The sequence below is a fragment of the Melanostigma gelatinosum genome, assembly GCF_949748355.1.
Source record: "Melanostigma gelatinosum genome assembly, chromosome: 1".
NCBI lineage: Eukaryota > Metazoa > Chordata > Actinopteri > Perciformes > Zoarcidae > Melanostigma > Melanostigma gelatinosum.
The window spans coordinates 10,112,210-10,137,216 of NC_136634.1; the positions used below are offsets into that span (position 1 = coordinate 10,112,210).

General features: G+C 45.4%; 1 protein-coding gene across 1 annotated transcript; it reads right to left on the reverse strand.

The window, feature by feature from the left end:
* Window positions 1–5,431: 5,431 nt before the first annotated feature.
* Window positions 5,432–25,007, reverse strand: tle3a (TLE family member 3, transcriptional corepressor a). Its single transcript, XM_079271289.1, has 21 exons — window positions 24,629–25,007; window positions 23,963–24,117; window positions 23,308–23,408; window positions 23,032–23,095; window positions 21,589–21,633; window positions 17,172–17,234; window positions 16,801–16,905; window positions 15,117–15,146; window positions 13,017–13,229; window positions 10,971–11,093; window positions 10,660–10,710; window positions 10,412–10,564; window positions 9,813–9,945; window positions 9,532–9,707; window positions 8,964–9,037; window positions 8,640–8,889; window positions 7,866–8,113; window positions 7,595–7,742; window positions 7,309–7,459; window positions 7,005–7,081; window positions 5,432–6,718 (listed from the first exon to the last, which is right to left on the reverse strand). Exons 2-21 carry the CDS (start codon window positions 23,984–23,986, stop codon window positions 6,611–6,613), a joined length of 2,337 nt encoding a protein of 778 aa, XP_079127415.1. The 5' UTR covers window positions 23,987–24,117; window positions 24,629–25,007; the 3' UTR covers window positions 5,432–6,610.

Below are 25,007 nucleotides of genomic sequence, written 5' to 3' on the forward strand. Positions count from 1 at the left end.
ACCTGAATCCCGTTGGGTTAGTGGAATAAATCTCCTTGGGCTGTGGAAAATTACAACGGGCATTTTCCCCTATTTTCAAACAATGTATCCACTAATACAAATCAACAATGCTATCCGGACTACTGGATTTTATGTAATGGTGGTCAAGATAGAAACTTTTTCTCAACAAAATGTTTTTATCCTGAGAACCCGTAGGTGTATCACTTTGTGGCAGAGAATAACACTTGAGCCTCAAGTAGTATTTGAACAGGGCGGAGCTCTCCAGCACAGAGATCATGCAGCCACTTCACTACTTATATGTGTAAGAGCTTTCCAAAAAAGCCAAGAGACGACAATCTTGTTATCAACGTATACGCCTTTATAGTGTAGGCTGCTCTCTGCACCTCTCCAGTGAGGACTACAGTGCACTCCAAGCAATACTGACATGAGAGCATTTTCTGCCAGCAGAGCAACAGCTCCATGTGTTGCCGAACAGAGCGTGAAATGTTACATATGGGGAGAGTAATATTTCTCAGATAATGGGCAGGAATATGAACGTTCCCTCACACTGGTCAATCTACTGTGCTGAGAGAACGATACAAGGCTGGACTCTAAACTCAGCAGCTCCTGTGAAGTTATAATTAGGAAGTGTGACCTGAAGTAGACATATACCAACGAACGATTCTTCAATTCAAACTATTGAATTATTATCATCAGTTATTTTTAACTCTTATTTTAGTTTGAAAAATGACACATGTCTATGGGATTGTGATGACATCATGATTATAATTTAAGAGAACAAAAAAGATTTTTTTTCTGTGAAAATCTGTAAAAATTTTGAACCACATTATTATTTTTTTAACACAAAAGAACACAAGTTCGTGGAAAATGTATCTGGAGCTGCTGTCACATCAGCTGATTCCAGCCACTCACCCACTGAAGGCTTCACAGGTGGCTGTCGCGAGGTTTCCTCTGGAGCAATGTGGTTATCTTCAATGAATGGCGGCTGCAATGAATCCCGATAGTGACAACTCTTCACGGCATCAACACGTCTGTAAAAACAATATTAAATCACCCCCTGCAGCAGTCCACTTCCCTGCTGGTCAGACCACATGGGTAAATTCCTCACTTCCGTCCTTGATTCAAGACTTCCGGTTAGCGCGACTCGTACAGGACTCGGTAATCCACAGCTGGAACATTTGCTCTAGTCGAGGTAAATGTCATTATTGTGTCGTATGCTTAAATCTCACAGTGTGGTGGCGGTAATGTTAAAGGTAAACGTAATGGTTTGTTTTAAGCTAGCAGAACATCTAGTTGCTCTGATTAAACCAGCAGGACAGAGAACACAGGTGCACGTGACTTAATTGCAATTCGATGGGCGGAATTGTACCTTTTTTATTTTTTATAATTTACACTTTTAAAAATGTTATCAGGAAATAGTGTGTGTCGACGATTTATAATGTGGAGCTGATGAGGTGCATTTTTATCGGTCATTTTATATCTCGATAACGATATATATATATCAGATGTTGCATGTTTCCAGTAATTAATTAAATAGTCGATATGAAATAACAAGGTTTCACTGACTCTTGTGTGAATTAAATACTTGACAAATAATAGCACTGACTACTTTCTCATTTAATCAAGAACTCTAGTGCAAAATAATCAGATTTTCTGAGAAATGTGTTCGTTATTATCAATTAAAAAGACATAATTGTGTGTCACAGTATCTTTTCATTTTATCATTGAAAGATGATAAATTAGCATGTTGAATTATTGCCCAGCCCTAATATGTACTGTAGACACTGATGGTTGCATGTTTTTCTTATTAATTCATCCATAAAGTTAAAGGAACCACGACATAATATTCCATAAATATGTCTTGTATCTCTTGCATTAGTTTAACAAAAGTACAGTGTTAAGTATCACTGTAGTGGCTATCTCATATTATTCAACAGCCCCAAAGAGAACAACAGACAGGAGGCCTGATGCAGTTTAGGAAATGTGCAGTAAGTAATACATTAGTAATATATATACTGTATTTATTACATGGTGTTGAATCAACAGAGACAATAATTATTGACACTAACTGAGATAAATCTACTTAGGAAATATAGGCCTACAAGCAATTGATATTAAGTGGACAATCCCGCTCTTTTAATTCAGAGTATGTGCTCAAGCTGTCAATCAGATTTATAAAATTAAATTAAAAATCTTACAAGTAAACACAGGCAGAAGACTGGGCCAAAGGGAAATCCAGCTCCCACCACTTTAGCTCAATACCACTATTTCCTCTGTAATTAGTCATGTTGTTATACACCTCCAGCTGTGCCTGACTCAAAGAGTGTGTGTGGAAATATAATTACCATGTTAGCATAATGCACATAATAAAGACGTACTTGTAGTTGTCTTGATCTCAACATCAAAGAGCATGTTGGTTCCTTCTCAGGGCATTAGTATCACAAATCTAATTACTCTGGGTATTGCATTACTGAGTTTTAGTGGACACTTGGAACAAATACAAAGGGATGTCCCGACTGGCCTTCCAATGGAAAACGGCCATTGCAAAAAGGGCAGGAATGAGAAGATGGTGAAATAACATACTGATAATGTGTGGTCATCTGCTCTGCAGGACACATCAAGAGGAATTAAGCTTTCCCATCTTCGCGGCCCTCCAGCTGCGGTGACACAAACCTGCCCAGTGCAGACAGTCCCTTGACCTCAATATCTAAAATAGCATCCAGTCCATTACTGTGCCCATGTCCTCTGACTAGCTCTGAGACTCCACGGGGTGAAGTGCAACACCAAGTTGTCGTGTAGAAAAGTCCTGTGAACATCAGTAGTCTGAACACAGCAGCGGCAGCAAAAGCAGCAGCAATCCAGCCTAATCCAAATGAATCCGGGTCTCGCAGGTTTGTTCATCCTGGGTGGAGGGTGATGACTGCTCTGCTCTGCTGGGGTGCTTATCTGCTGTCGGTGGTCGGTGGCTGTACAGGCCTCGTGTTATCAGGGCTCAGCCTGCTCAGGGATTGGAGGGCCCATGGAAAGTAAACATAGAACCTGTCCTTTGCTTATCTATCCCAGGAGAGAGAGAGCGTGTGTGTGTGTGTCTGTGTGTGTGAGGGAGAGGGAGATGCACAGGGAGAGCAGCTTGTTTCCATGGCAACCTCCTCCTTTAACCCCCCCACCCCTCTTCTCTGGAGGAGAAACCCTGGTGGTCTTTGTGTAATGCGATTCCACTAGAATGCACTGTGGATTAGAGCTGCACTGCCTTCGGGCCCGAGGCAGGGCAACAGTGAAGACATTATTACCCAGATCAAATGCTGTAATCACTAGGCACTGGGGGCTTTGATATCCACTGCAGATAAAACCTAGGACTGGCAATCCTCAGGTGATTAGGGGATTATTATTCTGCATTTCAGCACGGTGCCAGTCCCTAGCTGTTAGGGGGGAAAAAAACAAACAAAGAAAAACCCAACCTGATGTTCTGTGTGATGGATCGGGGAGGGCAGGAAACAGAAAGCCAGCCAAAAGAACCAGCCAGGATTCTGGTGGACTGTGATCAATGCCTGGCAACTACAAAACAAGAAGCATTCACAGTGCTTTGCATGTGCAAGCCCACATATTGGCCTACCAGACCCCTCTCGCTTTTCTGTATGGTCTTTAAGTCTTGGAAGTAAGAAGTAGAGAATTTGAGTATGTTCTTGTGTTTAGAGCTGCTGTAAAACACTTAGGCCACTCTCGTTTCTTAGTCGGCAGTGTAGCCCTCCTCTAAATAGAACAAGGCAGCATGGGCTCTCGCATGAGAACCTGCTGAAAGCCTTCCATCAAGAGGTAGATCAGCGGAAGGCGAGACAATGACCCCCTCAGTGTCCAGCAACAGCTACTCAGAGGTACAACCTTTCATCTGCAGATATTCCACTGTTTGATTAAGTGAGGAATACAATTATACTTGAGCAAGGAGCTTAAGCTACAAATGCACACAGGAAGTACACACTTCAGCAATGTGGGAAAAGAAAGACTATAGCTTTTAACAAATGAGCCCGTGAGAGCGGAGCACGGCGGCTGGCTCCATCCTGAAAGCATCCGGCCCCGCTTTTATAATCCAACAACAACATCTCTGAAGAGGCAGCCATACCAAGGGCTCACAGCTCCACGCACAGAGTCCTAGAAGAGCCTTGGCTCTGGAGTGGAAGGACCAGGCCATTCACCTCATTCAGTCCAAAAGAACTCAAGTACCAAAAGACTACTCAAGAGAACTTCAGAGCAGTGTTTGCGTCATATTTCTGAAGTGGCACTGCAAAAAAAAAGAAGCTCTGCCTCATTGTGTCACTCTGAGACGGCTGTGCGGTTTCAGTGCTGTCACCATACATAGATTCAACCCTGAAAAAGATGGTGGCTGACAGTGACCACAGTTACAGTACACTGACTTTCAAAGCTGCAACAAGTCAGTACTTTTTTTTGAGTTAAAGCCATTGCCAGAGTTCCCCTAGCAGCCTCTCAGACAGCACCCAGACTGTCTTCCTCTCATGTCTGCGGTTCTCCTGAGACAGTTGTCACGTCCTATCTGGATGCATTTACAGACGTTTACCATCTAGGAGAGCCTGTGAGCAAGTCTGTTTCTACATTAGATGCTGACTCGAGCAAGGGAGAGCCCTCAGTAGCAGCACACAAGACAATGTACACTTTGAGGACACATTCCTGGTTGACAGTTAACCCAGGAGACATTCAGCATGTCAGTTCATGCGGTGTATTTCCCCTTAGTTCCTGGTGCAGTCAATCACCCCTTCAGCTGGTTTACACTCACTGTCCCACTGCAGCAAATATTAATCGAAAACCGCCTTACTTAAAGGAATAGTTTGACACTTTGAGAAATGAGCTCCGTTGTCTTCATGCCGAGAGTTAGATGAGAAGATTGATACTACGAGGCTCATGCATGGTAAACATGAAGCAACAGCCAACAGCCAGTTAGCTTAGTTTAGCATTAAGAGAAGAACAGGGGGAAACAGCTAGCCTGGCTTTGTCCAAAGTATGGCTACAAACACCTTTAAAGCTCACTAATTAACAATTTATACATTATTTCATACAAAAATCTGAATGTAAAAACACATGGTTTTATGATGTCATCACTGTGCCATTGGCGATTCAAGTAAACTACTAAGCCTTAGTCTAGAGTAGTGGATTTTGTTACCTATAGGTCCATCTGTTTTTTCCTGCTTTATGTCTTCTTCAAATTCACTTAACACGAGCCATGGGAGTAGTGTCAATCTTCTCAGCTAACTCTCGGCAAGAAAGCAACTAGGCTTGTTTCCTCGCCAAAAAATTTAATTATTCCTTTAAAAAAGGCGCAACAGAAGCAAGGCACCAGCACTATAGAAATTCAGCCAAGATTCTTTATATAAAAACAGTTTATTGATTTATCAACAACTGTCAACTGTACAATCCTTAGGGATGATGACACGTGTATGCTACACAGTCTGTGTGTTTATGCAGAGACCATTCTTGTCTATGAGAAGATTGTAGTCGAACATTATGAAATACTGAAGAAAGCAAACAGAGCATACCCAAAATGTCAAATGTGGTAATGGCTTTGCCTGCCACCTTGACGAGTAACCATGTAAGTCCTGCACATCAGTCACAGAGAGAGTCAAACGAGAGAGGCAACAATTAACTCTTAGACTGATGACTGAACTTTGCCGAGTGGATAAATTAAGATTCATACACTAGTCGAGTCAACAGACTGAACTCAAGTCACAGCTGCTTCTTGTTATCCATTGAATGTCACTGAAAGCAGCCAGTGTTCAGTGATGGGTCTCCTTTATAAAGTTGATTTGCTGCTGACCAGGGCCAAAGGGTATAGACGTAACTGGAAACCATGATTCTTTCCTCTTCCAGTCGGAAAAAAAGGGCCTTTGCAGAATCCGTCACTGCTAAAATCCATGGGACAAACGTCTGTATTACAGCAAATAGCGGAGAAAAATGCCGTTGTCAGGGAGAAAAAAAAATCCAAATTAGATTTCCAAAAAGGTCATTCTGGACAAAGAACATGGAAAAAAAAAAGCAGAGGAGGAAAAAAAAAAAACTGAAATAGAGTATCCTCTTACAAAGTCCTAATCTAATTTCCATCCCTAGAGGGGACAGAAAATCACAAGAAAGAACCATCACAAGCGTAACTGGACACCAAAATATAAATCTATAAAAGGCCTTTTATTACTCCATTATGTACACTTTTCACAGGACCTCCAAGGAAAAGCTCCAGAGCGAAGCACCGCTTCTAGTTGTGTCATGGAACTTTATCGCCACATTAAAAAGGACGAATAAAAAAAAAAAGAAAAAAGAAATATCCAACAAACAATAAAACAGCAAGACATTATTTTCTTCTGAGTGCCTTGGGGAACTGCACTTGCTGTACAAGTGTCAGTTGTATGAGAGAGGAAGGGCAGAGCCGGAGGTCACAGCGTCCACGGCCACAACAGCACCAACGTCCACTTCAGTCTGGCACTGCCAAACTTCCTGCCCATCCACTCTGAGGCTGCAGGCAACATCCATGCGGTCTGTTTGAGGGAAGGTAGATGGAGGAAGAGTCTACTGTTCCTGAGCACGAGCATGCTCCGAGCCAAAGCAGTCTGTTCTAGTAGATCACTTCATATACAGTGGCCTTCTTGTCACCAGAGCCTGTCACGATATACTTGTCGTCTGTCGAGATGTCACAGCTCAGGACAGATGAGGATTCCTTGGACTGGAGAAGAGAAAAGACATGTTAGTCTCGGAGGCAGTTGACATCCTCATCTACATTTGAAGTTAAGTGGAGAAGATTAGCCGACTACGGGGCAAGATTAGATTGCAATGACATCAAGTTCTGGCCTGATGCCCCTCAAAAAGACTTCTCTGTCAGGTCAATAATTCAGGTTCAGTTTTCACTGATAGCAGTGTCCTGTCAGACAGCGGTCGCTTTGCCCTTCCTCTAAGAGACAACCGTGTATACTTTTGGACTGGCTGCAGACAGAGTGTATTGATTTGCATACCTGGAATATGCTGGCGCCATAAGGAGTCCTCCAAGCGTTCAACAGATTATCCTTCCCAGTGCTTACGAACCATTTACCTGCAAAGGGAAACAACAGTGCAATCAGGCCTCGTTGGACTAAGAAGTGGTATAAAACCATCTACAAATGAAGAATTATCAGGTAACCTTCAAAACACAATGAGCATTCAGGCTGCAGAAAGGGCACTGTCGTTTAGCACTACATGAAGTAGGACAGGCTAAGGCCCTTTTGCAGGTTAGTACAGTCAGCAGTATCTCTCCCTCCTTTTGTGTGTGTGTGTTCATACCACAGTAGGCGAACTTGAGGGAGAGGACACAGCTCTCGTGCAGGTGGAGCTGATACTTGTCAGGCTTCGAGTGGTGGAGCACCTCCACGTTGCTGCTCTCCATGCCCACAGCAAGCCACTCTCCAGTTGGACAGTAGCCCAAGGAGAAGATCTGGAAGTTGGACGGAACAGTAATTACTGACAGTTCTGGGGCTGAAAGGAAACTGCCCTCCGCAGTAGGTCTGTAGATGTGTGTGTGTGTGTGTGTGTGTATGTTATCCATCTCTTCTATGTTACAAGGTTGTACCTGTGAAGTGAAGTCATGCTGCTGCAGCTGCCGACCCTCCCTCAGATCCCAGGAGCGCACAGTGTTGTCCAGGCCGCCTGTCCAAAGCTTAGTGCCATCATGGGATATGTCAATACAGCTAGCCCCATCCGTGTGACCCTGAAACTGCCTGAAATCAAAGTCAGAAAGCATACAAACAATTATTGACAGCCGCTTTTAAAATTGCTCACATAACAGTACTCATGTTACGGGGCCAAAGCCCGCATAGTGTTAATAAGTGTTTTCTTCCAACCTAACGAGAGTCTGGTTGTGCAGGTCCCAAACGGCGATGTTTCCATCACTGCAGCAGGAGAAGCAGACTTTTGCGTCGGGGCTGATGGCCAAGGCGTAGCATGCCGGGGCCGAGGAGGTGAGCTCTGCCTTGATGCGGGGTGTCGGAGAGGCCAGATCCCAGATGGTCAATGTGCTGGCCTCGCCTCCAACAATCAATGTCCGGCCATCAGGCAGCAGCTTACAGGAGCGGATGTAGTTATCCCTGTTCTGTTGCACAGAGGACAAAGCGAATCAATACATGTTCAGTTCAGTGGAGCTAGAGAGAGATTTAGGAACAAGTCGGTGGGAAAGAGGATGAAAATCCTACCGTCACAATAAACCAACCTCAGGGTGTTCTCAAGCGTACTCTGCCTGCTATATTTTGCATTTTTAACGTGTTACATTTGCACATTTATTTTGTGATGTTCATATTTCATACATAATTTATCCGAAAATGTCGTGCGGTTTAAAAAAATCTTTTTTTCGTTGTTGCTTAAAGTGCTTCCTTCTATTTTACGTACACATTGAGTGAAAGCATCTGCCGCCTTTGTGTACCAACGTATTTGCAGTAAACTGATGTGTGCCCGTTGTGACCCTCATGTATCACAAAGAATTATTATCATTCATTATCATTGTGAATGGAATGAGGTTGTGTACAGTTCAGTACCTTTCAAAACAACTAAACGAGGTGTAAAAAAAAAAAAAAAAAAAAAAGTTGTTGATGAGTATCGCGTGAATCAGCAGCCGTGCTCACCAGACAGTCCAGTTGGGACACGGGACTCTTGCTGCCAGGTTGGCTGATGTCCCAGATTTTGACACAGCCTTTGCCACCAGTGTAGACATGACGTGTGGGGTTGCTAATGGTAACAGCGCAAACCACCTCGCCGTGGCTCAGCGTGTTGATCTGACGGGCGTGGCGTGGAATACCCGGGCCGATCAGTGCGTCAGGCGGGAAGGGCACGGGCTGCATCTGACCGTCTGCACTGACGTGGAAGGAGTAAGCCCTGATGGAGAACACGCTCGTTAGTGTTCGATATCGCTGCCGTTTCTAAAATCACATTTGGTGAGAGACACTTACGGTTTGCCACCCGAAATTGATGTGAGGCTGGTTGGAAGGCCTGGAGCTCGCATGTGGGTGTGAGGATCAAACCCCTGAAAATGGAAACCTTTGATTAACATATATTACTGACCAGTGATCACAGTCAAATCCACATGGTGTTTTTCTAAAAGGGATAGTTTGACATTTTGGGAAATAGGCTTATTTGCCTTCTTGTCCAGAGTTATTAAGATTGGTACCACTCTCATATTTGTCAGTTAAATATGAAGCTACAGCCAGCAGCCTGTTAGCATAGCTTAGCATAATGAATCGAAACAGGGAAACGGCTAGCTCTGTCCAAAAGTTAAAAAAAATCCTTGTGTGCATGCATGAGATAAACAAAACAGGGGCCTACTCGTACATAAACAGCTTCTTATTGCTACTAAAGGTCTACAACTCCACAGGGCACCTTTTACAGACAGGTACAGAAAGGTATTGATCTTTTCATCCAACTCTGGGCAAGAGAGAGTGTCAAACTACTATTTTAAACATGTGCAATGCTTTAAGGTGATCCCAAATAAAACATAAAAAGGGCAGGAAAGAGTGTTACCATGGGGGAGCGTCCATAGGCTGCAGCTGCTGCAGCGCTCATCTGAGGGGAGATGTGCAGACCAGCGTACACACCCGGACTGGTTAGGCCTCCATTCATTTCATGATGGCCCATCATGGCAAAGGGGGTAGGGTAGGAGCCAGCGATGGACAGAGGGGTACGCAAAGCTGGTGCTGCTACAGACAAAGACAGGAGGAGGACATTGGTTACATAACGGTACATTGGGGAGGATGGAAATAAAATAATCTCAGTTGCTTGCGAGGAGAGAGAGTGGTACCAACCTAGAGCCTCCATGCCTGGTGGTTTGCCCAGGATGGGTCTGAGCCCAGGGGTGGAGCTGGTGCCAGGGGTGGGGGCATCGTTGCGAGGGGTGGGGGTGTTGGACTTGAGGCCAGGCGTGGAGGATTTGTCATTCTGTCGAGGGAACGAGAGAGCAAGCACATTCACAACCCCAGAAGCAAAGCACTGTGCAGATGACAATTTGAGAGCAAACTGAACTTAATCCAATCTAATTCTGACAACCCTCATAGTCCTGCAGAGCCATAAACTGCTGTTTATTCTAAAACCTATTATGGTCACAATGGAGATGGGGCCGTTTTTATCCCCTTACTGCTTTGGCTTTAATCTTTTAGTGAGGCAGAGGGGGGAAAAATCCTGGAGGAGTTAAATACATTGAGCTATTAACAGAGAAGACCTGACTGATCCTGATGCGGGACAATATTATCCCTGACATTTAGTCATGCACTTAAAGCACCGACAGCCATTCTTAATCAACTGCAGAAAACGTCCTAGATTTATTTGAACATATCCCTTTGCTCTCTCTGCAGTTCTCATTTAAACCCTTTCTGTCCTAGTTTGTTCGTAACTCTTGGGGTCTTACATGACTGAGCTCCTTGGCCTTGGATGATGGGGTGCTCCCAGAGGATGCCACTGATGCAGGGCTGTTGGGTGTGTCCTTTTTTGGAGGGCGGGGCTTATCAATGCCATTTTCAGGAGGTGAGTGGGCGGGGCTTGCTCGCGGAGTGGCAGGGTCCTGGAGAAACACAGAAATAGATTTACATTTATGTAACAGCTTTGTCTCGGTACATGTCAATATGCAAATTTACAATTGCATGCTGCTCTGCTCACCTCATTAGACACATCTACCACCAGGTCATCACTTTTCTCGCCGTCACTGTCCTGTAAAGATAATTGACAAATTAGTCACATTGAAAAATGAGATATAAGGTGTTCAATTTTGAACTGAAAGTACAGGGTTCGGACACAGTCAGTTGGCTGTTGCTCCCGTTCTCTAGTCTTTATGCTAAGCTAAGCTAACCAACTCTTGGTTGTAGCTTCATATTTAACGGAAAGACATGGTGGTTTATCAACCTTCCTAACTTGATCTTGGCAAGAAAGCGGATTTCCCAAAAAGGTCAACAATTCCTTTAATGACTTACATATCTGCTCAAACTGTCCTTCTCCTCCACTTTGCGTTTCTTAGAGTCCAAACTGTAATCGGAGGAGCTGCGGTGCTTCTCACTGGCTGTGCGTAAGCTTTCGGAGGGGGATACGGAGTTATTCTGCAAAGAGAAAACCAAAAATACTTTATTACCATTTTGTCTTTGTAAAAGAGAGCAGCGAGTCATTCATCAGCTACAAATTCACAGAGAACACACTGTGCCAACCCAAACACTAAAAATGCCCCATTCACATAACTAGGGACGCTGCAGACTCTTAAAATGCAGCTGTAGGCCAGCGCCAAGCAGTACCCTGACACCAGCCAAGCCCAATCTCACACACAAGGCCGTCCCTGGCCGAAGAACAGAATGGGCCGTTATCTGAACTGAAAGGAGGAGGTCTTGTTTTCTGAGCTGGGCTCCCTCCTCCTCATAACTGGACAACAAACAGCCTCACAGGGACATGAGCAGTGTGTTGTGGCTGAACAGAGGGCCTTTTCTCCGGAGTCAGTCAGGCTAAGCGTGAGAGAGAGAGAGAGAGAGAGAGAGAGAGAGAGAGAGAGAGAGAGAGAGAGAGAGAGAGAAGCTGTATGTTGTGGCCATTGATTGCCGCAGCGCGCTTGGGCAGCATGTCAGCTCAGCCTTTGAGCTCTGATAAAGAAAGAGAATCTATATCCTGCCAGTGGGCACGGCAGCGTGGGACTGACTGGTGCTTCTTCATGGAGCCTGCCTGCCCACACAAGCTGGGACAACTCACTCCAAACACCAACAGAATGGGAGGAACCAGGCAGGTGTCCAGCAGCTTTCACAGGAGTTTGCCATTTGCCTGTAAACTGCCAAGTTCTCCCGATTCCCTCTGTCCCTTCCTCTGAAGACCAAAGCAACAACACGGACTAAGTCGGTGGCAGCCAGGAGAAATGAACAATGGCCGATGGACGAGCAGTCTGGGCAAAGGGCCACGGTCTGCATAATGGCTGACCTTTAAGGAGATGCTTAGCGTGACTCATTAACCAAAGTCACCACTCTGCTATCAGATGACCTGGGACAAGAGCACAGAAACAAAACAGGCCTGCTAATCGCCCCAGGAGTTCCATTTCTTCAGACATGACTGCACCCATTCAGCTGGCCCAGCCTACAGAAACCCAATCTCACAGGCACATCACAAGCCATCAGAGATTGCAGCCATTCCAATAAAACGCTTTAGCAGGTCCACCAGACGGGGCGGATAGAAAGAAAACAAAACAGCTCTCCATTTGTGTTCATAAATATTCATCACATGCCAAGAAAGAGAGTGAGCTGGTAAACAAGGGAGACAGTAGAAGGGATCAAATAAATCCTTTAAGAAGGGGAAGTCAAAGTCTTTCTTTAATTGTGATGAAATTACAAGGCTTCTAATCTCTCCAGCATGATACCAGTCATTTCCCTTCTGGATTAAACACACAGGATTTATATGCCAAGCCTCATTTCCAATTAATCATTTTATTGAAAGCAGATTACAACGGTGCATGAAATCAGCGGTAGCATGCTGGTTGGCGGGAATGTGTACTTGACATTCGCAGTGCAGATGAAAGTGTGATGAATAATGAAACCAAACAAGCCCTGCAACAAAAAAAGTAGTTGCGGGTTTGGACACTCACCGCGTTCTCTGTATCGCAGACATCACAATGGGGGCAGAGGTGATGAGGAAACAAAGTGTAGCAAAGAGAAAAACACGTCAGTTAGCATATCATAATAGATGCTTCTGGCTGAACGTGTGAGAATCAGCTGCAGGGCACACGGCCCCTCTTATCAACGTGTGTTGGAGCTGTTGAATAGCTTGTGCAGTCATGGGCTGGGAATGTACCAGCTCATTACCCAGACAGAATGTGAACAGACAGGATGTGCTCCTCACCTAAGGGCCCTGCGATTCTGCTCTCGAGAGTGAGAAGCACCAAATTGCTTTTTCCCCTGTTTAACATCTATGCAATAATGTTAAAATAAATATACATTTTAATCCTTCGCAATAAACTGGCTAAGCAGCGGGTTCACAGTTGGACGGCAATATGCCCGATTACCTCTGTGTTCGAGATCATGGTGGTTCTTCTCATCCTTCACTGGGAGGTGCGCTTGGCTGCCCAGGGCACCAAGCGCCAGCAGGCCTGATCCGGCACCTGCCACAGGGGGGATGCCAGGCGGCTGGAGGCCTGAAGGGTGAGGTGGCAGCTGGATCGGAGGCCCGTGAGCGGCATGGGAGAGGTGCTGTGCCTGGAGCTGCTGCTGCTGTAAGTAGACAGGGAGATAGACAAACAAATAGTGGGTCGGTGGGAGAAAGCAAGCAGAAACCACACACTAAACATGAGGCTGATCAGTTAAACCCCGGATGATATTAGCGCATTCACACAGCTATTACTGTCAGGATCCGACAGCAATCCCCCCCCCTTAGTGCTATTTCCATACCAGGCCAGGGTGGCATAAGCCCTAGATCTGTGCTGAGGAGAGTAGAAGTTACTAGCGATCAACTGCTCAACACGTCTAATGCGCGAGTCGCAGGGCTGGAGACACGCAATCGCACAGCGTTAGTGGTGCGTGATGAGTTGAAAGAAAAAAAATAAATAAATGAATCTACATAACGACAAAAGCAACGCAAAGTTTGAGTCGACCAAAGCTTAATGCAGAGGAATCATCTCACACCAGGTAAGATAGCGCATTTGATACTGCAGCACCACCATGCCATCAGTGAGTTGAGCAGTCCCCTTAAGCAACATGAAGCGGTGTGGGAATCTGTCAGCCTGTGGGCTAAACAGCTACCTGTTTTTTTAAACACTTCAAAAACACAACCAGCGTCTATTTACTCCTTTCATATTCATGTTCCTGGATTAACAGAACATGAATCATTTGCACACCCATACTTTAAGAGACTGAGGGAACACTAAGTGCCAGAAGCTGGCAGTCTTTCCCTCTCACTCTAAGTATTTGAGTGCGTGTTTCTGTGTGCGCGTGCGTGTGCGTGTGTGTGTGTGTGTGTGCATCTGGAAGGCTGCTGTGGGAGCCAGGACCAGGGGTCCCGTGCTGGCACTCAGTCAACCCTCCAATATTCACCATCAATATTTGAAAGGCACAGGGAAATGGATGGGAGTTAAAAGGCACTCAGCATGGAAGTAAGCAGTTTAAAGCAAGGTTAAATAATACTTAGCTGAGACACCAATAAAAACATCAGCAATTTATTACCCGTCTACGAGCCAGCTGAATAATTCAGCTGCTGTAACAGCGCGCAACTCCTCTCTTTTACAAGCCGGACTGCAATCAGTGACCATTTATGGCCATTTCAGGAATATTAGGCACTTAGTAATGACTGGGGAGTTGGTCCAACACACAACACAATCTGGTTGACTTGCCGGTCACATAGTTAAAAATACATTAACTCAGTCGGAACTTGCTCTCAAATTTACTTTTTAAAACAGGATATTCAGTCGTAGGTCTTACAAAGGGCACCTACTTCTAAAACATGTCCTTAAAAATCCGATCTGGAAGGTCTTTTTAATTGCTTCTATATTATCTGCCCTGAAGGTAGAGAAGACGAGATTGGAAATTGGTAAGGTTTTTAAACTTGCAACCTTGTCCTTTGCTCCATAGGGCAGATGTCATTCCAATTACAAAACCAGTGTGTGTGTGTGTGTGAAAGAAAGAGAGAAAGAAAGAGAGACAATATTGTGTCCATGAGGGAAATTAAGGAGCCAGTTCATTGGCAGGGGAGAGCCATCCTCGCTCATTGTGTTTAATGAGGCACTGATGGGTAATATGCATGGTTGATCAGCAAGAGCCCTCATTAGAGGGCCATAAATGAAGACAATAATAAATAAAGAAAGGAGTCTGGCCTATTTCCTCTAATTTAATATTCCAAGATAAAGACCTACTCTTTGCCCTTTTTTCTCAGACTGAGCGGAGCTACAGAATTTTTTATTTTTTTAAACACACGCACACACAGGCAAAATTGAGCAAATGTATTATAGCCGTCTCTAGTTTAACACCAACTATAGTGAAACGCATAGCACTTGGACAGAAAACGTGCCATGCAGCATGCACAAGCCCTTCAAGCCCAGATGTGTGCACACACCAAGTCAATTAACAACAACATGGCACATTCAGACATGGGTGGATGCCACTAACCATGAGAGCCGGGTAGGCAGCCTGCTGCTGCTGAAAAGGAGGACAGAAAACAGTCAGCGTTCATCTCAACGCAAAGCAGCTGCCCTAGCTGCTCTAGACGCCCTCTCTCCATTATTACATATGGCAATGAATCGTGTTACAGACAAAATAAATATATATTTGAATTTCCTTTTAAAACAAAGTCATTGTGTGGGTTTATGCAGGTGGCCAGTCGGAGACAGGTGGCCTTATCTGAACAACTTCTTGGCCGACTTCAATATTTGGTGTGTTTTCCAATCAAATAGGAGCCGCCATCAGTCAGGTTCATCTCAACGCAAGCAGCTGCCCTAGTTGCATCCTATTAATGGCCCGAGTCCCATCAATAAAGTATGCAGCTGGCTCCTGGATGCTGCCTGTCTGCCTGGCACGCTCTTTCCCCCCACCTTGCTTTACAATATGCATGAGGATTTTGGCATGCCTACAGAGCTTCTCCTCAATGAATAACTAATGGGAAGGTATTCGTAAAACATACAGTAGCTATACATTTCCACCTCCTCTGACATGAGCAATCGCCGTGACTTGTGTGAACACCAAACTGTTTCATAAAACAGGCCGGATGCCAAATAGGACCATAAACTAAAACAATGAATGGGCTCGTCCAATATTTGATCAAATGTAGACTTTTAAAGAAACTCATTTTAAATTATAACCAAAGACCAACAGAGAGCCACAAAAGCACAGAAATATTCCAGCATTCTTTTGTTCCAAATGTGAAAATCAAATACACAGGAAGGAGCCACTAATCAAATTTGCGTTTCTTAGGAACAACTTCAGCTTGCAGCTGCTCTATTACAGTTTCCCAAAAACAAAAGCATCGGCTTCAGTCCAACTGATGAAAACAAGCAGCACTCCTTCACCTCAAGACACCTCGTCAGACAAATCCTAGGGAGCAATTATCCGGGAACAAAAGGTCACCAAGGGGGCATTAATTGAATTCCAATGTGCGCTTCCAGTCGTCAAGTCAGTCTTTTGGGCCAGCCTCTTATGCTAAAGACTCCGCTAGATTCAACTGTACTAATAAGACCACAGATAGCCTGAGCTTTGTATCGAGGGCGACACCAATCACCTCTGTTTTAGGAGGGCCGGGTGAGTACAGCTGATCAATGAGGAGCAGATGGTTTTTTGAAGCAGTGATGAACACCATACATTACAGCTCAGTGCTGCGGTGTGCAAACAGAGCTGCTGTGGTGGCTGACTGCTGCCTCAGCTAGCTCGCAGCGCTGGCTGTGTTCTGCTCACCCTCAGCCCTTTAATTCCCACAGCTATCCAGGTCAGCAGTGAGGGATGAGGCTCCTCGTTAAAACCGTCGCCAATTAAAGCAATACAAGCTGCGAAGGGGATCTCAAGAGCTCTCAAGCTTGCATTTATAAACACACAACAGGGCAGTGAAGACGCCGCCGAGACCAAAGCTGGAGCAACAGACCAGCTCTTGAGAGCTACGCTTGTTGTATATAGTTTGAATACGTTGGCGAAGAATATAAAACTAAAGTGAAAATATTAAACACATTTGATTCAGCACTGTAACTGTAGCAGGTGGCGTATCACACAGTTCAGTCTACTTGGTGCATGAAGAAGACATTGATATTTATAGCTCGTTATCATCATATGTGCCGGTCAAATAAAGGAATAAAAAGGGGGTACACACGGTGAGAGGCAGATTGGGAAGTCCACGTACCCCGATGATAGCATTCAGCTCAGTCATAGTCACCTGCTTAGCCCGCTCCACTGCCTGAGCAACCTGCTGCTGGTGCTGCGGGAAGACATTTACAAAAGATGATTGGGGCATGCCAACATCTATCACACACCCACACTCACTTATCTGTGAATTTCACACTTCATTTTCATAGTGCCGCCGCAATTTTAAAAGTGAGGGCAAACGCCACGCACAATTACTCAAAATTGCTTCACCTGAATTCTTGTTTTTTTTGAAGCAGTGTCTTTAGAAACCAGGCAACAATAAGCGACTTTACTTTGTACTAAACTGTAAACTGTCGGAGCGCAACATTCAAAACTCACCTCTTGTGACAGGAAAGGCATAATTTGAGCTAAAATTGCGTTGAGCCGCTTGGCAATCTCCGTCTGAAAAACAAAAGAGGAGCAAAATGACGGTTAAGTATGGAACAGACAGTGACTTCACATAACCCCGCCTTTAATGTTTACACCGATTAAGTCAATTACTGCGGCAATCAGAACTGCTTGACTCAACATCCTCTAAACAGCGTGATATTGACATTTGAAATATTTAAAACATTAGGAGAGCCCAAGGGGATGGAGCACAGCTGTGCTGAGAGTGCACTCCATGCTAAACGGATATGAGCAGGCAGAGTGCTGCTGTGTTGAGAGGATCCTCTCTCGCTCTGCCCTCATCTGCAACTCTGCTGTCCTGCAGTTAACCTCGGCGTTGAGCCACACAACCACACCCCAGGAAGTGAGGCCCACAAACCAGACTGTTTACCTACATGTGACACTGTCGGCAATGTACATTAAAAGGGTTATAACTGTAGTTAGAGTAAAGATTACAAACCATAATGACCTGGAGGGTAACACGCCTCAAATCTATGATCGATACCATTTAGAAGAAAACGACCAGCCTGTGAAGAATAGGAGTGCAGTGAGCTTCCAGGACCGAAGCCTCGGCCATTTCTCACTGCAATCAGCTGCCGAGTCCACCAACCTCCCATCTAGCCACAGAGCCCTGCCTCCATTCTTCCGCTTGTCTACCAACTGCCATGGCAACGGCTGCAGCCCTATCTTGCTGGGATCATTACGCAAATGGCACCTCTGCTTGACCGTAACAGGCTTTAAAATCATATTATGTGCTTGGAGGCAGGTCATTAAATTGAATTTTCAGCCTGTCGATCACATGAACGTAGCAAATGAATGGTGGGTGGATGAATGGTGGCTAAAAAGAGCAATGGGAGGAGGTGTTCAGAGTGGGTGTGATACACCCCCCTCCCCTGTAAAAAAAAAAATGCTGCACAGTCCTCCTCCTCCTCCTCCTCCTCCTCCTCCTCCTCCTCCTCCTCCTCCTCCTCCTCCTCCTCCTCCTCCTCCTCCTCCTCCTCCTCCTCCTCCTCCTCCTCCTCCTCCTCCTCCTCCTCCTCCTCCTCCTCCTCCTCCTCCTCCTCCTCCTCCTCCTCCTCCTCCTCCTCCTCCTCCTCCTCCTCCTCCTCCTCCTCCTCCTCCTCCTCCTCATGAGAGATGAGACTCTCAGGTTCAATCTCTGCGCTGGGAGCAGAAAAATAACAGTGCCAACGCGACATCATCTATGGAATTTATGAGCTGCAGTTCAACCCAAGGCCGCTGCGGAACACAAACACGTCGCAGGGATTTTTCTCCGATTTTTCATTCGGAGCGGCGCACACAATGTGCTTTGCAGACCGCCAGCTTATTTATTACACATGGCAGAAATGCCAGGCAGTTTTGGCAGCCAGACGTATTACCTCTGAGCAGAGCCAGAGAGATTGGAGAGTAATGTCCAACAGAACGAGACCTGCTGACCCAAGCTGCAACATGGATAGCCACTTAGCCACAAGCCAGCGGGACAAACAAGCTGAAGATGAAATATCAGATGAGACAAAGTAACACCTGGGATCAGAGGCAATAATGTGAAACAAACATGTGGCAGCATGTGTTACAGAAAGTACAACAGTCTATAAGATAACACTGATTGTATCTTGATTACTGTCTGCAGACAAGAAAGACACTGAACTCCTCTTACACAATAAACACGACCTACAACCAACGGGAGTGTTAGGTAAAGGTTTTATCAGCATTAGTATTAATGCAATGTCGTAAGTGCTCTAGCAAAGGCTCAAGAACGCCCTCAGAAATGGTTGAAACGCTACAGAGCCTGTATAATCCATGTTTGTTGAGATAAGCCATGTCAATAGCAGTCGAACATTTGACAGGATTTGTGGAAAGGCCTTGAGAGCACAGTCCATTCCTCTGTAGCTTAGTGTCATGGTGACAGCTGGCTGGGAGAGGTCAGGAGGTGGCTGATCCACTGTGCCCTAAACAACTGGCAGCCTCCACACTCTCACAGCACAACATGCAAATGCATGGCATCAACGCAGCTCACCACTGCTGCCAGAATAGATACAGTGCAGTGCTGGGAGGACTTTCTTTTTTTTTTCTTTTTTTTTTGTTCTGCCGGCAGATAAAAACAGGGCTGTTGTCACTTGAAGTAGATGACAGCTTGGCCCTTGAGAGGCCAGCTTTGCGCTGCTGCTACACAATTACAGGTACTCGGACCTGTGTAGCAGCACTTTAAGTGCACTCTCAGGCTGGCTTGTCAATGGTGTGCAGAAAGGTATTCGCCTGTTGCTATCAGCAGTGGGAAAATGGATTCCAGACACTGACGAGTATCAAATACAGCGGGAAAACTATTGTTGGCTCTGGTCACATGATCCATCTATAAACAATCCTTGACTAGTGAGATTTAGAGGGCCTCCAGTTTGTCCAAGATGAAAGCACGTCTCCTGATTTAGACGAGCAGGAAGAGAATTAGACGAGCACTTCACTGTTAGCTCAGAAAATGACACGTTTCCTCTGAATTGAGATGTTGCACGAAGCCTCAGAGCCTTTGTTAATGTGAAGCAAGTGCAGAATGATTTCTAATCGGCATTTGAAGTCATTTGTGTTGATTAAGTAATCGAGTAAGGCCAAAAGCCGGCCTGAATGGATGCATGAGATTACTATGATTAACCTTGTCAGCTGCAGCAGTCAGACAGGTCTTGGCTGAAGGACGGCTGTGATCTTAAACCAATAAACATAATCTAAGAATCATAACCTTCCCCATAAAGCCTTATCTTAAAACACCATAACTTTCTGTTTATAGAAATGGACTTGACACCCAACAGTTCACACCCTGGAATTATTCAAGTCAAGTCCCACATGACAGATTGGGGATATGGGAGCATTTACAGCTTGGAGAGCCACAGTTTCTCCCACCACTTTCCACTGCACGCCTCTTTTGTATGAACACTGCAGACAGTCCGCTGGCTGACCAAGTTTGTTTTGGCCCAGGGTATGGCAGACAGTTTGCTACTTAGCAAATGATTCCTGCAGCCATGTGTCTCGTGTCTGTGTTACAGGTAACAGCCAGATCTGATTGAGCCTCACCAACACCTAAAACCCAAAACCCCCAAGCAGCTCTTGGAAACAAGCGCCAGATGATGGTAATTACTGGCTAACAACACGCAGCAGAAATTAGCCATTTTGCATCTACATACTGTCATGGCTGATAGAGAGGGATCAGATAACACCGCCACATCAGTCCATCTGAGCTGTGCCGGTGTGTGTGTGTCTGTTCTGAAATCTGAATTATGTCCCTGCACGGTAATGAAAAAGGCACAGTTAGAGGAATGGATTTCCTCACTATGGAATAAATCTCCTGGCAGGAAAAAAAAAATGCCTATGTGCAGCCAATAATCCATCCCAACCCTGCCTGTAAACCACTCCCCATCATCTCCTCCTCCCCTGGCTGAGCTGTAAACTGGGGGAGCTGCATGGGCCCACACTGTTTGCTCACAAACACGCCGTTCAGCAGGTTAGGGCCCTACTGATGAATTATTCAAGCGCTTCCATCAGCTCTGTAGAGGTTCCTGATAAAAGTCAGGCGCTAAAATGGATCAGTCGATTAACCTGTTTACACAGAGCTGGGCTGTTGCCCCTCCCCCGGCTCTATTCTCCAACTCGTCTCCGGATCCCATCCCCCCTCCTTTCCCTCTGGTCGGCGATAAGTGCCTGACAGAAGCTATCAGAGCGGCCCGAGCCCTGACAGACATGTGGCAGTGTGACACACGGCTCAGACACTGATGGATCACCCTAGCACACCAATCCGCCACGTCTCCAACGCTGTCATTAACCAGGCTATAAGGCTGTCGCAGGAGAGGGGACAGCCTCACTGGTTTAAGAGCAGCATACATGGGAATCTCCGGATTACTCATTCATTCAATCTTTGTCTCTGCAAGCATCAGTGTGACTGATCCGGGGAGCAATACGTGATGGGATCTTTTGATAAGATAAGGGCACAATACGTGATTAAAGGACTTTTGCCCCTCTCTCGTAATTACTGTTCATCTTAAGAATAAATAGTGAGCCATCAGCTATCCTCGCTCTGAAATCACTCAGTCGAAGGCCGAGCCTGCCAAAGTCTACCGTCAATCTTATCAAAAGGCTGAGATAAATCCAGGCTTTACACCACTGGCATTTCTTTTTTTTAAAAAGGACCACAGCGATTGTACGAGTGGTGGTACACGTTTCCCATCGTATTGGCTGGTTTGTGTGCGATACATCTTTCTGTTTACAGCCCATTACCAACGCTCGGTTCAGTTCACAGCCTACGAGCGGCTCCTCCTGGGTCCGACATCCCCCGACATCGTGGAAAACCCACTGAGCTGAAAAAGACGAGGAACATGACGGTACCTACCTGTTTGTGCATCTCTATGTTCAGGCCGTAGGACATCTCATAATACTGAAACGAAAGCAAAGATTTCATTGTGATTAACGGTGTCAAAAAAATAAATAAAATAAAATCACATTTACAATCAAGTCGTGCCAACATTTAATAAATGTATGAAACTACTTTAAAATTCTGAACGAAGCAACTTTTGTTTAACTATTTCAATCCGACTTACACACTGCATATAGATTGTAATTGATCACAACACTGATTACATCATCAGAAGGTTTTAACCATTATGATTGAAACCTAAATACAATGTAGCTTCTGCTGGTAAAGGTGATAAACGAGGATCAGACAAAAAAAAGGAGCTCTTTGAGCAGCGAAAAGTCAATAAATCAATATATTGTTGTTTATAGTGCCGGCACAGAGAAGATAGGGTTAGATGTATTGATCACCGTCGCAAACCCTCAGATCTCCAGGATGTCTATTTACTTAGCGTAACGCGATTGCGCAACACTCTTGATATTTCAAGCCAGGTCAGTCCGTCTGGCTGAAATGTAATCCGTGGAGCCCACAAGTGGCAGCCGGGGCAGAAATGGCTTTCCAGTCAGCGTCTATTTGATGAGGCCAATGCATTATTCAGTCCATTAGCTTCTTCGAAAATTACTCTCAAACAAGAGAGCCAGTCTGTCTGAGATCAGAGGCCCGCAGCCGTAGAGTAACCCGACACCCAGTGCTGGCTGTGGGATACTTCCCTACATGTTTACCTAACCTCCTCCCTGTCAGGCTGACATGTTGTTTTCCTGTGAAAAGAATGTTTAACTTAAGCCTGCATGTATTGGTTTAAGTCATCCCCGGTGTGTTTACCTGGGACAACAGAGTGCACCGCCGCAGAAGAGCCTCCTGATTGCGTCACGTCTGAGCCAAATTCCTGAGTCATAAGCACGCCCATGTTTTTCTAAAAAAGGATGGTTAAAATAAAAGCTAATAATTTAGGTTCACCCAGAAACTACGGTCGACTTGGAGCAAACAGAAACAGGTTCCACGTCCTCCATTTTGTTTGCCGCGGTGCATGTTTCCCACACACTGCTCTGGCCCTCACCATCAGCTCACACCTAATTTATGGCCATGCATATGCCTGAGCGTGGAGTCTCCTAGGAGAATAATCAGATCAGCACACACAGAGGGCAACGCCGCAGTCGACCCTTGGAGATCAGGGGCACACAATAATGGAGCCTCAGCCCACTGCCGCCTGCCTGTCAGGAAGAGCGCCTCCGTAACAACCAGCTACAGCAAACCCCCCCCCCCCCCCCCCCGGGGCCTTTCACAGGCCTGTACCTGACATTCAACCCACCCTAACCACCACACAGGTGATCACAATAGCCTGTCTCGCTCCACCCCGACTAGATCTCCAACAAGCCTTGCAATTTGGAGCCATAATTGCTCCCCATTGTAACATAATCTTACCATGACATAGTGGCGCTGCATCTCTGTCTTCTCATTGGCCAGTTTGTCATACTCCACCTTAAGACTAAAATAGAAGACAAGGTGTCAATTTCAGGCATCGCTATAACTTCAGTAACTCACTCAGACTTAACCACTTGACATCAGAGGTTAAAAAAGAAAAACGGCTGTCTTTTTTTCATGAAACAACCAAATATTAGCCGTAACCTTAATTACTGAATGAAGAGTGAATGTGTTGACGCTGTGGTACTTTGGCGATATACTCTCTGTAATCATTACCTGTGATACTGGGCTTGCAGGAACTGAAATTCATCTTTAATCCTGTCACAAGACTCGGCTACGGTGAATTTGAAGCCAGGCTGACCGGGCTGATGTGGAGCCTGAAAGAAAGGTTGTAAAAGAAATAAATACAAAGAGAATCACATCAGTCCAGTCACACAAGAAAGTTGTATTCTTCATTTGCTGCTGAAGGGAGAAGACTAGTTCTCACATTAGACTACTTTGAAGATAATACCTCCTCTGCAGTATAGCAAGACATTACCACACCAGAGAGGTGGTCTACTTCACACCTCCAGAAGCTAATAACACAACAGGAATAGGCTTTCGCACTGAAAATGAAATCTAATCTGAAAATGAATTCAAACCACCACCTGTCCTCATATGCAGCAGAGTCATATCATATGTTAGTGTATGGCTGAGTAAATATCTCCAGGCATGCAAACCATCTGCATCCATTTACCACTAAGTGCATGTTCTGGTGTAGCATAAATGCATTGTGATATGAGCATATAGAGCTGATGAGCTGCATTAAGGGTGGGAAACGCTTTGCACGGCAGATTTCAGAGGGAACCAGCACAGTCAGGAAACATGTCAACATCAAGTGTTGTCAGATAAATATGGAAGCTGTGTAGTATATAGAGGAAGCGCTTCTTACCGGATGTCGGCCTTGTGGATACATCTTGAAATGTATCCTTTGTTTATCTCTCCAGGGTGCAGGTCCTTTGGCAAAATGGTTGAAATGTGCTCACAGCCACACCGGTCTCAGCAGGCAGGGGTGGGTGGGGGGGGCAGGGGAGGTCGTGAAAATCCCTGTGTTGAAAAATGACGCGGTTTAATCTTTAGACGAAAAACAACAACAACACAATACAGCGCACGTTGTTCGCTAATAAGTAGTCAGAACACCAAACTAGTTCCAGTTACAGGCAGTCACAGCCGTGTGTCACAAAGCAGCACCACAGTCCTGCGCTTCTGTCTTCTTGGTGACCTTATTCGGTCAGTGGTCAAGCGACATACTGTTAAAAAAATACATTTATTCATCGATTTACAATTTAAAACTGATACAAACACAACGCAGACCAAAGAAAACGCGCTCGAATTATCCGTCAGATTGAAACGCTTGCATGAAAAATCGTTTGTTTGAGACTCTAATCTTGACTGATGTTCGTCAAACAACCAGCCCCCGCTCTATGACGTCTCCAGGCCGGCTTCCACCTACTGTTCGACTCCGCGGACAGCGATGGAAACGGTGCGCTGTTGAGCGTCAATACGCCCCAAAAAGAAACCCGAAAAAAGAAATCAACAGCTCTGCTTCAACACATACCCGTGCGTGCGTCCTTAACCGTCAGCCCGACTTTTGTTCCTGAAGAAAAAAAACACCGAGTCGGCTATAATTCATGCGCTTAATCCCTCCTAATGTAAGCGTGGTGGACGCGGATCTCGACAAGCATCCTCCTCTCTCTCTCCGGAGCGCACCCAGCCAGACTGGGGGGAGCAGTTGGGAGAAAATGTGGTGCGGTCGGGCTCGATTAAACTACTTTATTCTCCGCCGCGAAACCTCCAAGGAATGTGCGCCTTTTGTGGCTGGTTAATCCCAAAATGAAGAAGACGAAAAATATATGCTTCCAAAATCTAGTCTTCCGACTCGAAGAGGTTGGAGATTCTTTAAAAGCGTAACATGGTTCTCTCCACAATCTCGCATT